The following is a 12,284-nucleotide window of genomic DNA, read 5'->3' as shown; positions in this document are numbered from 1 at the left end:
CAGCAGAACCTACATGTTTCACACCGATGATGTGTCCCCATGAAGGGATATACCTTTTGTTGTTGTTGTTTAGTCGTTCAGTCGTGTCCGACTCTTCGTGACCCCATGGAGCAGAGCACGCCAGGCACTCCTGTCTTCCACTGCCACCCGCAGTTTGGTCAGATTCATGTTTGTAGCTTCAAGAACACTGTCTAACCATCTCATCCTCTGTCGTCCCCTTCTCCCTGTGCCCTCCATCTTTCCCAACATCAGGGTCTTTTCCAGTGAGTCTTCTCTTCTCATGAGGTGGCCAAAGTATTGGAGCCTCAGCTTCATGATCTGTCCTTCCAGTGAGCACTCAGGGCTGATTACCTTAAGAATGGATGCATTTGATCTTCTTGCAGTCCATGGGACTCTCAAGAATGAATGGAATGGAATGAATGGAAGATCAGTGTATTGACAGGATAACAAAGTGACAGAACAACTTTATGGGGTTAAAAATTGGTCTCAGCTTTATTGATTACAGATGTAGGTTGGCCTTGGCGTACATCTCGCATTTCTTGAGGTCGGAAGCTTCTGCCAGGATGAAGTCACTGCTTTTTCTGTTGACCAAGTCATTCTCTTCATCTCTCGCTGAACTTATGCTATAAAGGTATTCCAGTGCATATCCCACTGGCCCATCCAGGTGAGGCATGCTCTGTCTTCCAGACCTAGCTGCAGACCCAACGTCATAGATGCAGCATGAGGATGGGCACAGGGCACACTGCTGTGTCCTAATCACCAGATGTGTCTGCGATTGATAGCTGAGATGGAAACCATTACACAGAGAGTATAAATTCAGAGATTTGGGGTTTTCTGTTGAATTAATAGGTGGATAAGCACCAGTGGGAAATAAATATCGAAAAATTGTTTTGAAGTCCCACTTGGAAATGTGACAAATTCATATTGTGTGGACAGGCGGAGTCCCCAGGTCCCGAGCGCCCCCCCCCGTCATGTGGAATAACGACTCAAGACAACGTGCTATGGGATTAAATTGGCCACAACTTTATTAAATTTCAAATGTGGGTAGATCTTGGCTAGGGCATTGGGCGTTCTGCCTCCCCAGGGAGCATCAGGGTTATCCAGTGTTTGTGTGGGGGATGGGCCGGCTCTGGAGAACATATGTTCAAGCAGAGATAGCCACCCCCGTTACGCTGCCGCCACAGGGGAAAGCAATGACAACCTTTCGGCGTACGGGCAAAGCCTCCCTTCAGAAACCCCTTTAACGGGGAACCCTGGTATCGCCGCCACAAAGAGGAAGATGGACAAAAGGATTCCGCCCAAGGCCTGATGCTGCCAAAGTTGTGACGTTTTGCTATGGGAAAGGCGAAACCTGCCAGTGCTGGGAAATTCCTGCCCTTTGACAGCGACCTTAACGTAGCAGCGCCCGCATACCTGTAAGAAAGGTTAACCTGCAAAACCTGTGAAGAAAAGTTAACCTACAAAATAAGGCATTAACTGAGGGTGGGTAGGGTGGGAGAAGCTCTGGAGCCAGGAGTGAGGATTCCCAGGTAAGATCCTCCCTCTATTGTGTGGGCAGGTAATCCCTCCCCCACCTGGCCTGATCTCCTTGGCAATGCTTCCCCCAGGTTGGATTGGACAACTGACTGGGGTAGGCGGAGACCTCCAGGTATCCCACCTGAGGAAAGGCAAAGCCAAGCCTATGCTGATGGAGCCGCTCCAGATCCAGGGGCTGCGCACGTCCACGCAAAGGGCGCCCCCCGTTTTATGTGGGGAGCGGTCATTCTGAAGCAAGCTGGATATGGCTGTGTATCTTCATGTAATGTTCATACTGTTCTGCCATGTTATACAGGCTTTTTCAGCAACATACTCTGATAAGCAGCCCTCCTTGATTACATATGAATAGATATACTGTATGTATAATACAGTTTTCATATAAATACATAAAGTATAGACTCAGCAGCGGTTACAAGTTTCACACTGATTTCCCCACTAAAATTTCAACCATGTGCATCGCAGTTATCTTTAGGGCTGCTTCAGAAAATAATGTTATCTTACATTATCTTACTGCTATTCATAAGTATAGCGACTGACAGATCAGATGATTACTGGATTATTCTACAGCTACTTATTACATTGAACCATGGTGCTATAGATCCATGACAGCAGCCATCGTTTTCTCAATGCAATGCAAGGCAGGCCAGCCTCCTCAGACCATCACAGGATGTATCTGGGCTATTCACAGATCCAGTTTACAAAGCGTGCACTTATAGTCACAGGTACTAGGTGCAGTGGAGAGTAGTAGGGTAATTGGGGCACTACCATGAAAACTGCCATATTTCCTCTCCCAACTGAGAAATATAAGGAATTACTTTGTCTGGCTTTATTCCAATTAATGCCAGCAAACAATGCAAAAATTAAAACAATCAACACAAGTTGATTCCTATTTGCTCCTCAGAATTAAGTGGTCTTTGCTGTTCAAGTTGGGCCTCAGAAGAAGTATGTACAATTTGGGGGAAAAGATACAACCCAGCAAACCTGCGCTGGAGGCCAAGATGCAAAAGACCTCCACAGCCACCATCTGCTTTCCTTTGGTGCTCAGATAAGAGGGAACAAAGGACAGCCAAACGCTGCAGAACACCAACATGCTGAAGGTGATGAACTTGGCTTCATTGAAACTGTCCGGCAACCTCTTGGCCAGGAAAGCCATAGTGAAGCTGACCATGGCCAGGAATCCCAGATAACCCAGGACAGAATAAAACATCGCGACAGAACCTTCGTTGCACTCCACAATGATTTCCTCCACCAGAGAGTTCATGTCCACATCTGGGAATGGAGGAGCCATACAGAGCCAAGCAGCACAAATGCTGGTTTGAACGGAGCAGCAACCAAGAAGCACAGAGTTTGTGAGAGATTTTCCCACCCATTTCCTCATCCTGGATCCTGGTTTGGTGGCCATGAAAGCCAGAACTACCGTGATGGTTTTGGCCAAGACACAAGACACAGCAATGGAGAAGATGATGCCAAAAGCAGCTTGTCGTAAAGAGCAGCTCACTGGGTGAGGCTGGCCAATGAACAGCAAGGAGCAGAGGAAGCAGAGCAAGAGGGAAGTAAGCAGAGTGTAGGTGAGGTCCCGGTTGTTGGCTTTGACAATGGGAGTGTCCCCATTCCTAGAGAAGACGCCAAGTATCAAAGCTGTGAGCAGAGAAAAGACCAGGGCTAAGGAAGCTAAAACGAACCCTAAAGGTTCTGCGTAGGAAAGAAAATGTTGGCGTTTGGGGATGCATTGATCTCTGTCCTTGTTTGGAAATTGGTCATCTTGGCATTGGAAACAATAATCCATATCTGAAAAAAATCAAAATCAAATGTGTGATATGAGTTCCAACAAATAAGACATTAATTAGTTGGAATAAGTGTCAAAGATAAGTGAATATTGAAAACTGTTTGTACAATCTCCTGTCATTATGCATAATCCGCAATAGGTTCTACTCTGTCTTTAATCTGCAGTTAATGATCAGAAACATGGCCTTTGGTTGTGCCCTTAGCTAAAGTTGGTCACACCCAGAGAGATCTTCATGGTGATGGAGGCTTCTTGAGAACAGCCACTTTGGGCTCAGAGGCTGGGCTGAGGACAGTTCTGGGTAGGGAGATCACTTCATGCTTTTTTCTGGCTCACACAACTAAACAACAGATAACACCAGACATATTCCACACCTATTTCCAGAGATCTCTTTTGTAAAAGTTCTGGATTTAGTTTCCCCAACTGTCTCTTGTTTCTTCCAGATATCAGTGCAGCTGCTCTTCTGTTTAGGAGTACTGAACTACTAATAGAGGGAAACAGTTGAAATAGACATCAGGAAGATTATACAAAATAGCAGATGATGTCTCTTACCCATTTGATTTGAAATCATCCCATTTGGACATGATGCACAATCATAGCAACAAAATGGCAACCCTTCCTTCTTTTTTCTGCTGTGGCCTGGCTGGCAGTGATCATTACACAAGGCAAGGGGCAGCACCTAGCCATAAAAAGAGGAGAAAATGTAGCTCTCTTGTGCCTTGTGAACAACACAGTTTTAATCAAAAAGAAATCAGTTGGCTGATTAACGTTATTCCAGAAAAGTGTGCTGTATACATCAATAAACTGCAGTGTAAATATTGGGACTGAATGAGAAGGAATATTGAATTTTTCATTTACATAAAGATGGAGGATAGAGAGAGGACAGGTAAGACAACAGAATTTGAAATAGGTGAAGGTAAAGGGACCCCTGACCATTAAGTCCAGTCGTGGCTGACTCTGGGGTTGCGGCGCTCATCTCGCTTTATTGGCCGAGGGAGCCAGCGTACAGCTTCCGGGTCATGTGGCCAGCATGACTAAGCTGCGAACCAGAGCAGCACACGGAAAGGCCGTTTACCTTCCCGCCGTAGCAGTACCTATTGAGTGCTTTCGAACTGCTAGGTTGGCAGGAGCAGGGACCGAGCAATGGGAGCTCACCCTGCCACGGGGATTCAAACTGCCGACCTTCTGACCGGCAAGTCCTAGGCTTTGTGGTTTAACCCACAGTGCCACCTGCATTCCCAGAATTTGAAATACAGGGAGTTTTTAAAAAAGGTAACATAGGAAGCTCTACAAGACCATCAATCTTCTTTCAAAACAAATGGGTAACTTATCCTGTCCTTGTCTTCTGAGCTGTAAATCTCACTTGGTTCAGCATGATTTACTCGTACATAAATGTGCAACACATTGAAATGTTTTGAAATCCTATATATCTTTTTTTTTTATATGATATTTTATTAGTTTTACCATCAATAAACACACAATACAAACAAATAGATACAAAAAAAACAAAAACAAAAACAATTCATGCAAACAACACAACAACAAAAGAACACAAAATTAAAATGGATCATTGTGTCTTTACATTATTTAACATTAACCTGAGTCTGCGACTTCCCCAAACCTTCCCACTCTGTATTCCAAATCTTATATTCTGACAGTAAATTCTTTCCCTCTGGTTTATCTTTAGTTCAACATATTCTTAATGTCTTAATATAATTACATTTCCATACATCTTGAAACATTTATCTTTCTTAATCTTTGAATTTTTATACTAATAATCTTATAGGTTCAATCTGGTGTCATCAAACATTTAATCTTGTAGTGTTTCTGTAGATAATCTTTAAACTTCCTCCAGTCTTCCTTCACCGTCTCTTCTCCCTGGTCTCTGATTCTGCCAGTCATTTCTGCTAGTTCCATATAGTCAATAACTTTCATCTGCCATTCTTCCAGCGTGGGTAATTCTTGTGTCTTCCAATACTGTGCGATAAGTATTCTTGCTGCTGTTGTAGCGTACATAAAAAATGTCCTGTCCTTCACCTGAACCTGTTGGTTAACCATACCCAGGAGAAAGGCTTCTGGGTTCTTCCGAAATGTATATTTAAACACTTTTTTCAGTTCATTATAAATCATCTCCCAGAAGGACTTAATCCTTGGGCACGTCCACCAAAGGTGAAAGAAAGTGCCTTCAGATTCTTTACATTTCCAACATTTATTATCAGGCATATGATAAATTTTTGCTAGCTTGACTGGTGTCATGTACCATCTATAAATCATTTTCATAATATTCTCTCTTAAGGCATTGCTTGCCGTGAACTTTATTCCAGTGGTCCATAACCTTTCCCAGTCAGCAAACATTATGTTATGACCAACATCTTGTGCCCATTTAATCATTGCTGATTTCACTTCCTCATCCTGTGTATTCCATTTCAGCAGCAAATTATACATTCTAGACAATATTTTTGTTTTGGGTTCTAACAATTCTGTTTCCAATTTTGATTTTTCCACCTGGAAGCCAATTTTTCTATCCATTTTAAATGCCTCCATTATTTGATAATAATGAAGCCAATCTCGGACTTTGCTTTTTAATTTGTCAAAACTCTGTAGTTTCAATTTGTCTCCATCTTGTTCTAGGATCTCCCAATACTTTGGCCAGTTGGCCTCCATATTGAGTTTCTTTATAGCTTTGGCTTCTGAAATCCTATATATCAGGGATGTGGAACATTTGGTCCACCAGATGGTATTGGACTGTAACTCTCATCAGTCTGAAAACCAGCCTGGCCAGTGATCAGGGAGGATGGGAGATGTTAGTCAACAATATTCCATATGCAATATAGTGGAATATATTACCATTATATACTTTCAAACCAGAACTCTAAGGAAGAAAATATCTACTTCTCACCTCATGTGCAATAGTAAAATAACATGGGTTATACTTAAACAATTTGCTAATTAATGATAAAGAATATCTACATTAACCTTATTATTTGTATTCTTAATAAAAAAATCTCATTTTTAAAAAACCAATGGTCCCACCTGATTAAAAGATCTGTGCCATGTGATGGCTTCCTCATCCATACTGAAGTCTATGTTTTGTGAATCTTGTGGAACTATCTTTCCTACTTTCACTCGGGAGAAGGTTTGGTTTGGAAAAGTAACCCAGTTAATAATATCAAATCCACCTGCTAACTCCCCCATCTCATCAAAGGACACTAAGTCACCAGCACTGTTGTTGAAGGAGATACTCCTCAAGAACGAGTGCAGCTAGGCAAAAGAAAACAAAGGCAAAGTTTTAAAAGGAGAGCTTTTATTGATTTTACAAAGGAGAAATATCTATCAATATATTCCACACAATGCGAAGTAGTCCAAAACTGTGCAGTCTACAACATTTGAAACACATTAATATTTCTAGCAAGTACAGCTGGCCTGCCACTTGTGTGAGGGTTCAGCTCTGGGGTCCGTGTGCAAAGGCAAAATGGTGCCATGTCAGGAAGCCCTGGAACTGCCCCTCCTGCAAGGTGGGTGTGCAGGGAGAAGGGGGCAAAGAAATGGAGAGAAGCTCATGGTGGGTTTTCCCTGATCTCCTTTTTTTTGTTCACTTTCCCCCACTAATGTAAAGTGACCTGAACTTGCAGGTCCACTATAATCAATGAACATCACTGGAAGCAAGTTAAAAAACAGACCAGTCAACCACATTTGAAAATAGCCCTATATGTTCCTCTTTAGTGCAGAAACAAATGCAGGTTCTAGAAAAAAGTTGGTGTCGGTGGACAGAATGAGTGAGCAGTCATGGGTAGAAACAAACCTTAGTATTTTTAAACATATTCTTAATTCTTGATAATTCCCCCTTCTCTTGCTCAACTTTGCAAAGGTTTATTCTGAACAGGAAATCTCACCTGCCAAGGTTGCAGTTTTGGAGGATCGAGCCCGCCTCTGCCTGCCATCATTCTCCGTTTTGACCTGGATGAGTGCATCTGATGTAAAGAATGTGCAATGGCATAAACCGCATTATAGATACTGTAACTTTGGCCAGTCATGGTCATTTCAAAAATATGCCCAGGAAGGCTCTCCAGACTCTCATGGCCAGTGCAGGTCTTTGTGTTTTCCTTGTGCCCATTAGAAGCAGAAAATAAACAGTTGAATGCCTGTTGCCAAAAAGCCTGGAGGAACCCATCTCCATTTGGAGAGTTGGGGTTCAGGGTCTGAAGGAAGTCTTTAAATCCCTGGACTTTCTCTGTGTGAATTGCAAAAGACAAGGCACCATCAAAGACTTGTACATCATAATATCTTTGTGTTGTTTCTGAAGAGAAAGCCCCTTGGGCTGTCAAAATCCACACGGTGCCTGTAGACTTCTCTGCAATATCTTCAGCTAATGAATAGAAATATTGCATCCATTTCACAATTGTAATGGTCTCAGGTTCTGCACACAGAACCAATATGTTAACTTCTGAGGCCATCAGGAAAGAGGACTTGGCCGGAAGGAATTCCAGGGAACTGAAATTATCTAGACCCTGAGATATGCCTGGTAGTTTTTCATTGAAAGCTGAGCAGACTCCATGCTGGGAAAGCATTGGCACTAAGCTTTGCATAAAGGTCTCCCCATTTTCATCATCGGATGCCACAATTCCTACCCATGTCCACTGGAAATGTAGAAGTAGCCTGACAATCCCTGCATATTGATATTTCTCATTGGGCACCGTTCGGTAGAATGTCTGGGGCTGCAACTCCGGGCTTCTCACTGGAGCTAATACACAGTAAGCAATCTGGAGGAAGAAATCAAACCCACAAGAATTGGAGAGTTAGAGCAAACAGCTGTGGTTCATCCCAAGTATCTGCTTGAAGAGAAAAACTCATGAGAATTTCTCGACTCCATTTATGGATGCATGTTGATTTCACAAGAACATTACGCATATCTCTAGCAGTTTTTGGTGTAGAGGAGGAGCAGGGTTTCTCTGACCTCTTGCAGCTGGCCTTGTGCCGCTTCCTGGGAGCAGGAGGAAGACTCCTGCTGCTGCATTTGCCCAGTTCCAACCTCCCTGCTGCTTCCCAGTGACACATGGGAGACAAAGTCTGGCAAGCACCAAAGCCCCTCTCCTCCAACCACTAGTGCAAAACTCCCCCAGATGTTTTGTATCATTTATATATTTTTCTCTCACACTTCCTTTTTCAGAAAAATGAACCAAAATAAAAGAAAGTTTTGAGAACCCTAAAGATAATTATTGTACCAGAGGGAGAAGAGCTTGACAGCCCCCAGTCTTACTATACCTGTGGAATCTTGTAGATGCCTAAGACAGTAGCCATGTGGAGGGAGATGTCAGAATCAAGTCCCCCAATAACAGCTATCTTTTGTCCTTTCTTGACACATTTGAAGTTGGGGACAATCCTTTCTGTGATGGACAGATGTTTCAGGGTGTTCTGATAAGTCATCCTTGCATTTAAGTAGCTATCATAGACGTGGAACCCAAAGGTCATATTCGGTACGATATTAGGGTTCTCGTTTATTTCTTTCACAGCAAACACCAGGGAAAGAGTATTCTGGTAGTACTTTGGTGCTCCACTAATAAAAGAATTATACTGTGTGTCAGAGGTATTCCCTTCCTCGCCCTCTTAAGCACATAGGTAACTTCCTGGCTCACATGCACCTATATAAGTTGCCACATCCTTCCCTTAACTCCTTTTTTCCTATCAGCAACCAATGGACACTCACTGGATGAGAAGTCCCCAATTCAGAAATTCTGACTGGTGCCTCTCAGATAGTAAGGGTTTGGTGTAGGTGGGGAGTAGAGACCAGAGCACATCAGATGGAATAGGATCTATTTTTTCACAGTAACAGAATTTCCATCTTTCCCTCATTCAAATAAAATTGAGGCTGTACAAAAAATACTGTAGCCAATGTTAGTCATACTCTGAGAAGGCCCATTAGGATTAATAGATCAGACTAACTTAGGTGTATTAATTTCAGTGGGTCTAATCTGCATAAAACTCAGTTGCGATACTTGGTATTATTACCCAATATGGTTTACATTGCATAACAGCAGGTATAACCCAAAATCTATGATATTCATAAGTCACATTCAACTGTGACTGCCAGATTAAAGGATAGTGATTGTGAATGTGAGGATCAAGCTTTGCTGCAAAGGGAAACAGACGTTAATGGTGTGAAAGGATACATAGAGGGAGGATGAGGATGAAGTTGGGAGAAAGCGGTGAGAGCCTTGGGATCAGATGAAGAGAAAGCAGAACAGGCAGAAGATAGAAATCCCAAGAAGCGGAATAAAGCAACAAAGAAGAAGGTGACAAGATCACAAGGTAAATAGAAGAAAATATATGTTTAACACCCCTCCTTTATAAAAGTCACAGGGAAATGTGTTCTGAGCATGCCGTGGTATGCTTTGTGTAATTGTAGCCAACATAACCTCATCAAGCTTGCACTATGAAGGATAGAATTTTACTTACAAGAGTTCATCTATAAGCTTTGTGTTTGGGTGCTCATGGAAATCTTTTTCTTCAAATAAAAAGCCGAAATAAGAAACAATTCCTCCAATGACTAGGTCCCCTCTCTGATAATTCTGGTATGGAAGCTGGAAAGGCTCCATCATGGTGCATCTAGCAGAGTGTTCCTTGTTCTCAGTTGGAGGCAACTGTAGCCACAGGAAGAGAAGAATCTGCAGCAGGAATGTTCCTACCATCTTGGGGCCAACAGGGATGCTAAAAGTCAGATTTCTATCCCATCTTCCTTAAACTGCATTGCAAGAATTTTCAGTTAATGCTTTCGGTTTATTTTGATAAAGGGAAATTGTCAAAGATCTGATCCATGAAAACCTGAATGTTCAGAATTTCTCATCTGGGCTCTGAATAACATAGGATTTATTTTAGATACACTTTCACACACTGACATTGATTGTGTTCATGACCTATTAAAATGTACAAGGGATTTATGAAGATTGATAATGAAACCCAGCAATTTGAGATAATTACTAAGTTATCTCCTTAGAGCCTTGAGCTCTGTGACTTATAGTAATATCAAAATAATAATGCTTATTTGTTATTGTGTAGTGCGCTTGTCCCTTATAAGGGACGCAGGTGGCACTGGGGTCTAAACCACAGAGCATAGGGTTTGATATGAGTGTTCTTTGAGCAATTGTTACCTGGTCAAACACTCTTGGATTTGCAGATCAGATCATAAGGTGTCCCTGTTGATGGAAGCACCAAAGGGAAAGGCTATACTTGGAGACTAAAGGTTGGCAGGGTATTATAAGTGCTCTTGAGGTCTTCACAGTGTTGTTCCTCAGCAAGTGATCTGAGTTCCAATGAAGCTTCCCAGTTCAATGAAAAATGGGAAGCTGGTTCAAAGAGGAATTGTGGGTTTTGAGTTCCATTGGTATTTGACCCTTGTCGCTACTGGCTTATAAAAACTAGTAGGGAGAAGGCAGCCAGCTGGCTCAAGATCACACCGTGATTGGTGATTTTAACCCTGATCTCCTAGGTCCACCTAATATCCCTCCACTTAATTCCACTTCCTTTAAAGAAGACATAGAAGTGAATAAGCTGGAGGAAGGCCATAGGGAGAACTCAGAATACATAGAAGATAGCACTCAACTGTTCTCTTGAGCTGTTCTCTTGAGCAGGGCATCCCAGATTCAAAGAAGTCAGCCTGGTCTCTGATTGGATCCAGGAATGTCCTGGGATCCGTGTGTCCTCCTTTGGGCAGCCACCATTGAGGAGCACAACTTTCTGCTCTTCTCAGTGTCTAAATAAGTTTAGCAATGAAAGAAGGCTGTTGTGGTGGCTGCTGGGAGAAGCCAGACTCTCCTCCAATCAAAGCGCACGGAGGGAGCAGAAAAACATTGATGTGCCAGATTGGCAGAGCAATGAAGCAAGGACAGCCCTTCTCTTCGCTTTGCTTCACCTTTCCCAGCCCCAGTGGATAACTGTGGCTTCCTGGCACCACTGGGGTGTGCAGAGCGCATGGCCCCTGGGAACTGTGAGCTCAGCAGGAAGGTGGCGGCAGCACATGGAAAGGAGTGGGCCATGAGTGGCTGCTGGCCCAGGGGGAGCAGGAGGCCAAGGGGCTCTGGGTGCTCTCTGCCCCTCTGGCAGTGGTGGGGGCTGTTCAATGGCAGCTCTTTCCCTCCCTCCCACTGGGCTAGCACCAAGGAAGCTATGGCCCTCACAGTTCCTCAAGTGCTGGAGCCCAGTGGAGGAGAGGTTCCCACTGCCCCTACTCCTCCTTCTCTCTGCTACTTCCACCTCATGCTCAGGCCTGAGCTGGGAGTGGAGCTGCAGTCTGGTGGTGAAAGGCAGCCATGGCCCCCGGAGCCCAGTAGAGCATAGGGGCAGTGCTGCTGCTGCTGCCAATACTGCCGCCACTTCCACCTCCGGCATTTTGACTCGTGCCCACGTCCTGGATCCAAAGTGGAAAGTATGCATAGAGGCCCCGGTAGCTTAAGGAGCTACTGGGTGAGGTCCCATAGTCTGGAATGAATAGAAGGGAGCCCAACAGGAATGGGAGCTTCTAAATGAGAAATGTTGAAGGCCCAAAGGCAGACAATTCCAGCAAGAAAGAAAAGTGGGAGGCATCTAAGGAAACCGATGTGGCTGCATAAGGAGCTTACAGATGAGCTGAGAGTCAGGAAGGACGTGTGTAAGAAATGGGGAATCATAAAAGAGGAGCAGTTGTAAGATGAAGATCAGAATAAGGAAGAGAAGTAATTTTTTTAAAAAGGGTTATTTGGCTATGTTCAAAGCCAGAGGAAGGACAAACAAGTGGTAGGTCCTCTGTGTGAGGAACATGAGAAACTCTATTAGGTGACAGAGAGAAGGCAGAACTACTCAAAGCCTACTTTGCTTCTATCTTCACCCAAAAAGAAAGCAGTGTCCAACCAGGAGATAACCAAATAAATGATTCTAGATTCAGGTAGGTAACTGTGTTGGTCTGATGCAGTAAAAAAAAATTAAAAATGTTCAT

The 12,284-nt window shown here is 43.4% G+C and overlaps 1 protein-coding gene across 1 annotated transcript; it reads right to left on the bottom strand.

Annotated features, from left to right (window-relative positions):
* Positions 1-2,361: 2,361 nt before the first annotated feature.
* Positions 2,362-10,005, bottom strand: LOC310667151 (vomeronasal type-2 receptor 26-like; the record flags this gene model as incomplete). Its single annotated transcript, XM_083418875.1, has 5 exons — positions 2,362-3,324; positions 6,397-6,580; positions 7,213-8,079; positions 8,582-8,873; positions 9,773-10,005. The coding sequence occupies 5 exons, from the start codon at positions 10,003-10,005 to the stop codon at positions 2,423-2,425; spliced, it is 2,478 nt and encodes an 825-aa protein (XP_083275001.1). The 3' UTR covers positions 2,362-2,422.
* Between the last annotated feature and the right edge of the window lie 2,279 nt (positions 10,006-12,284).

This window comes from Podarcis tiliguerta (assembly GCF_965153285.1).
Source record: "Podarcis tiliguerta genome assembly, chromosome: 16".
NCBI classification, from domain to species: Eukaryota; Metazoa; Chordata; class Lepidosauria; order Squamata; family Lacertidae; genus Podarcis; species Podarcis tiliguerta.
Note: the sequence above shows the minus strand (reverse complement) of the source record. Positions and strands in the feature narration are given on the sequence as shown.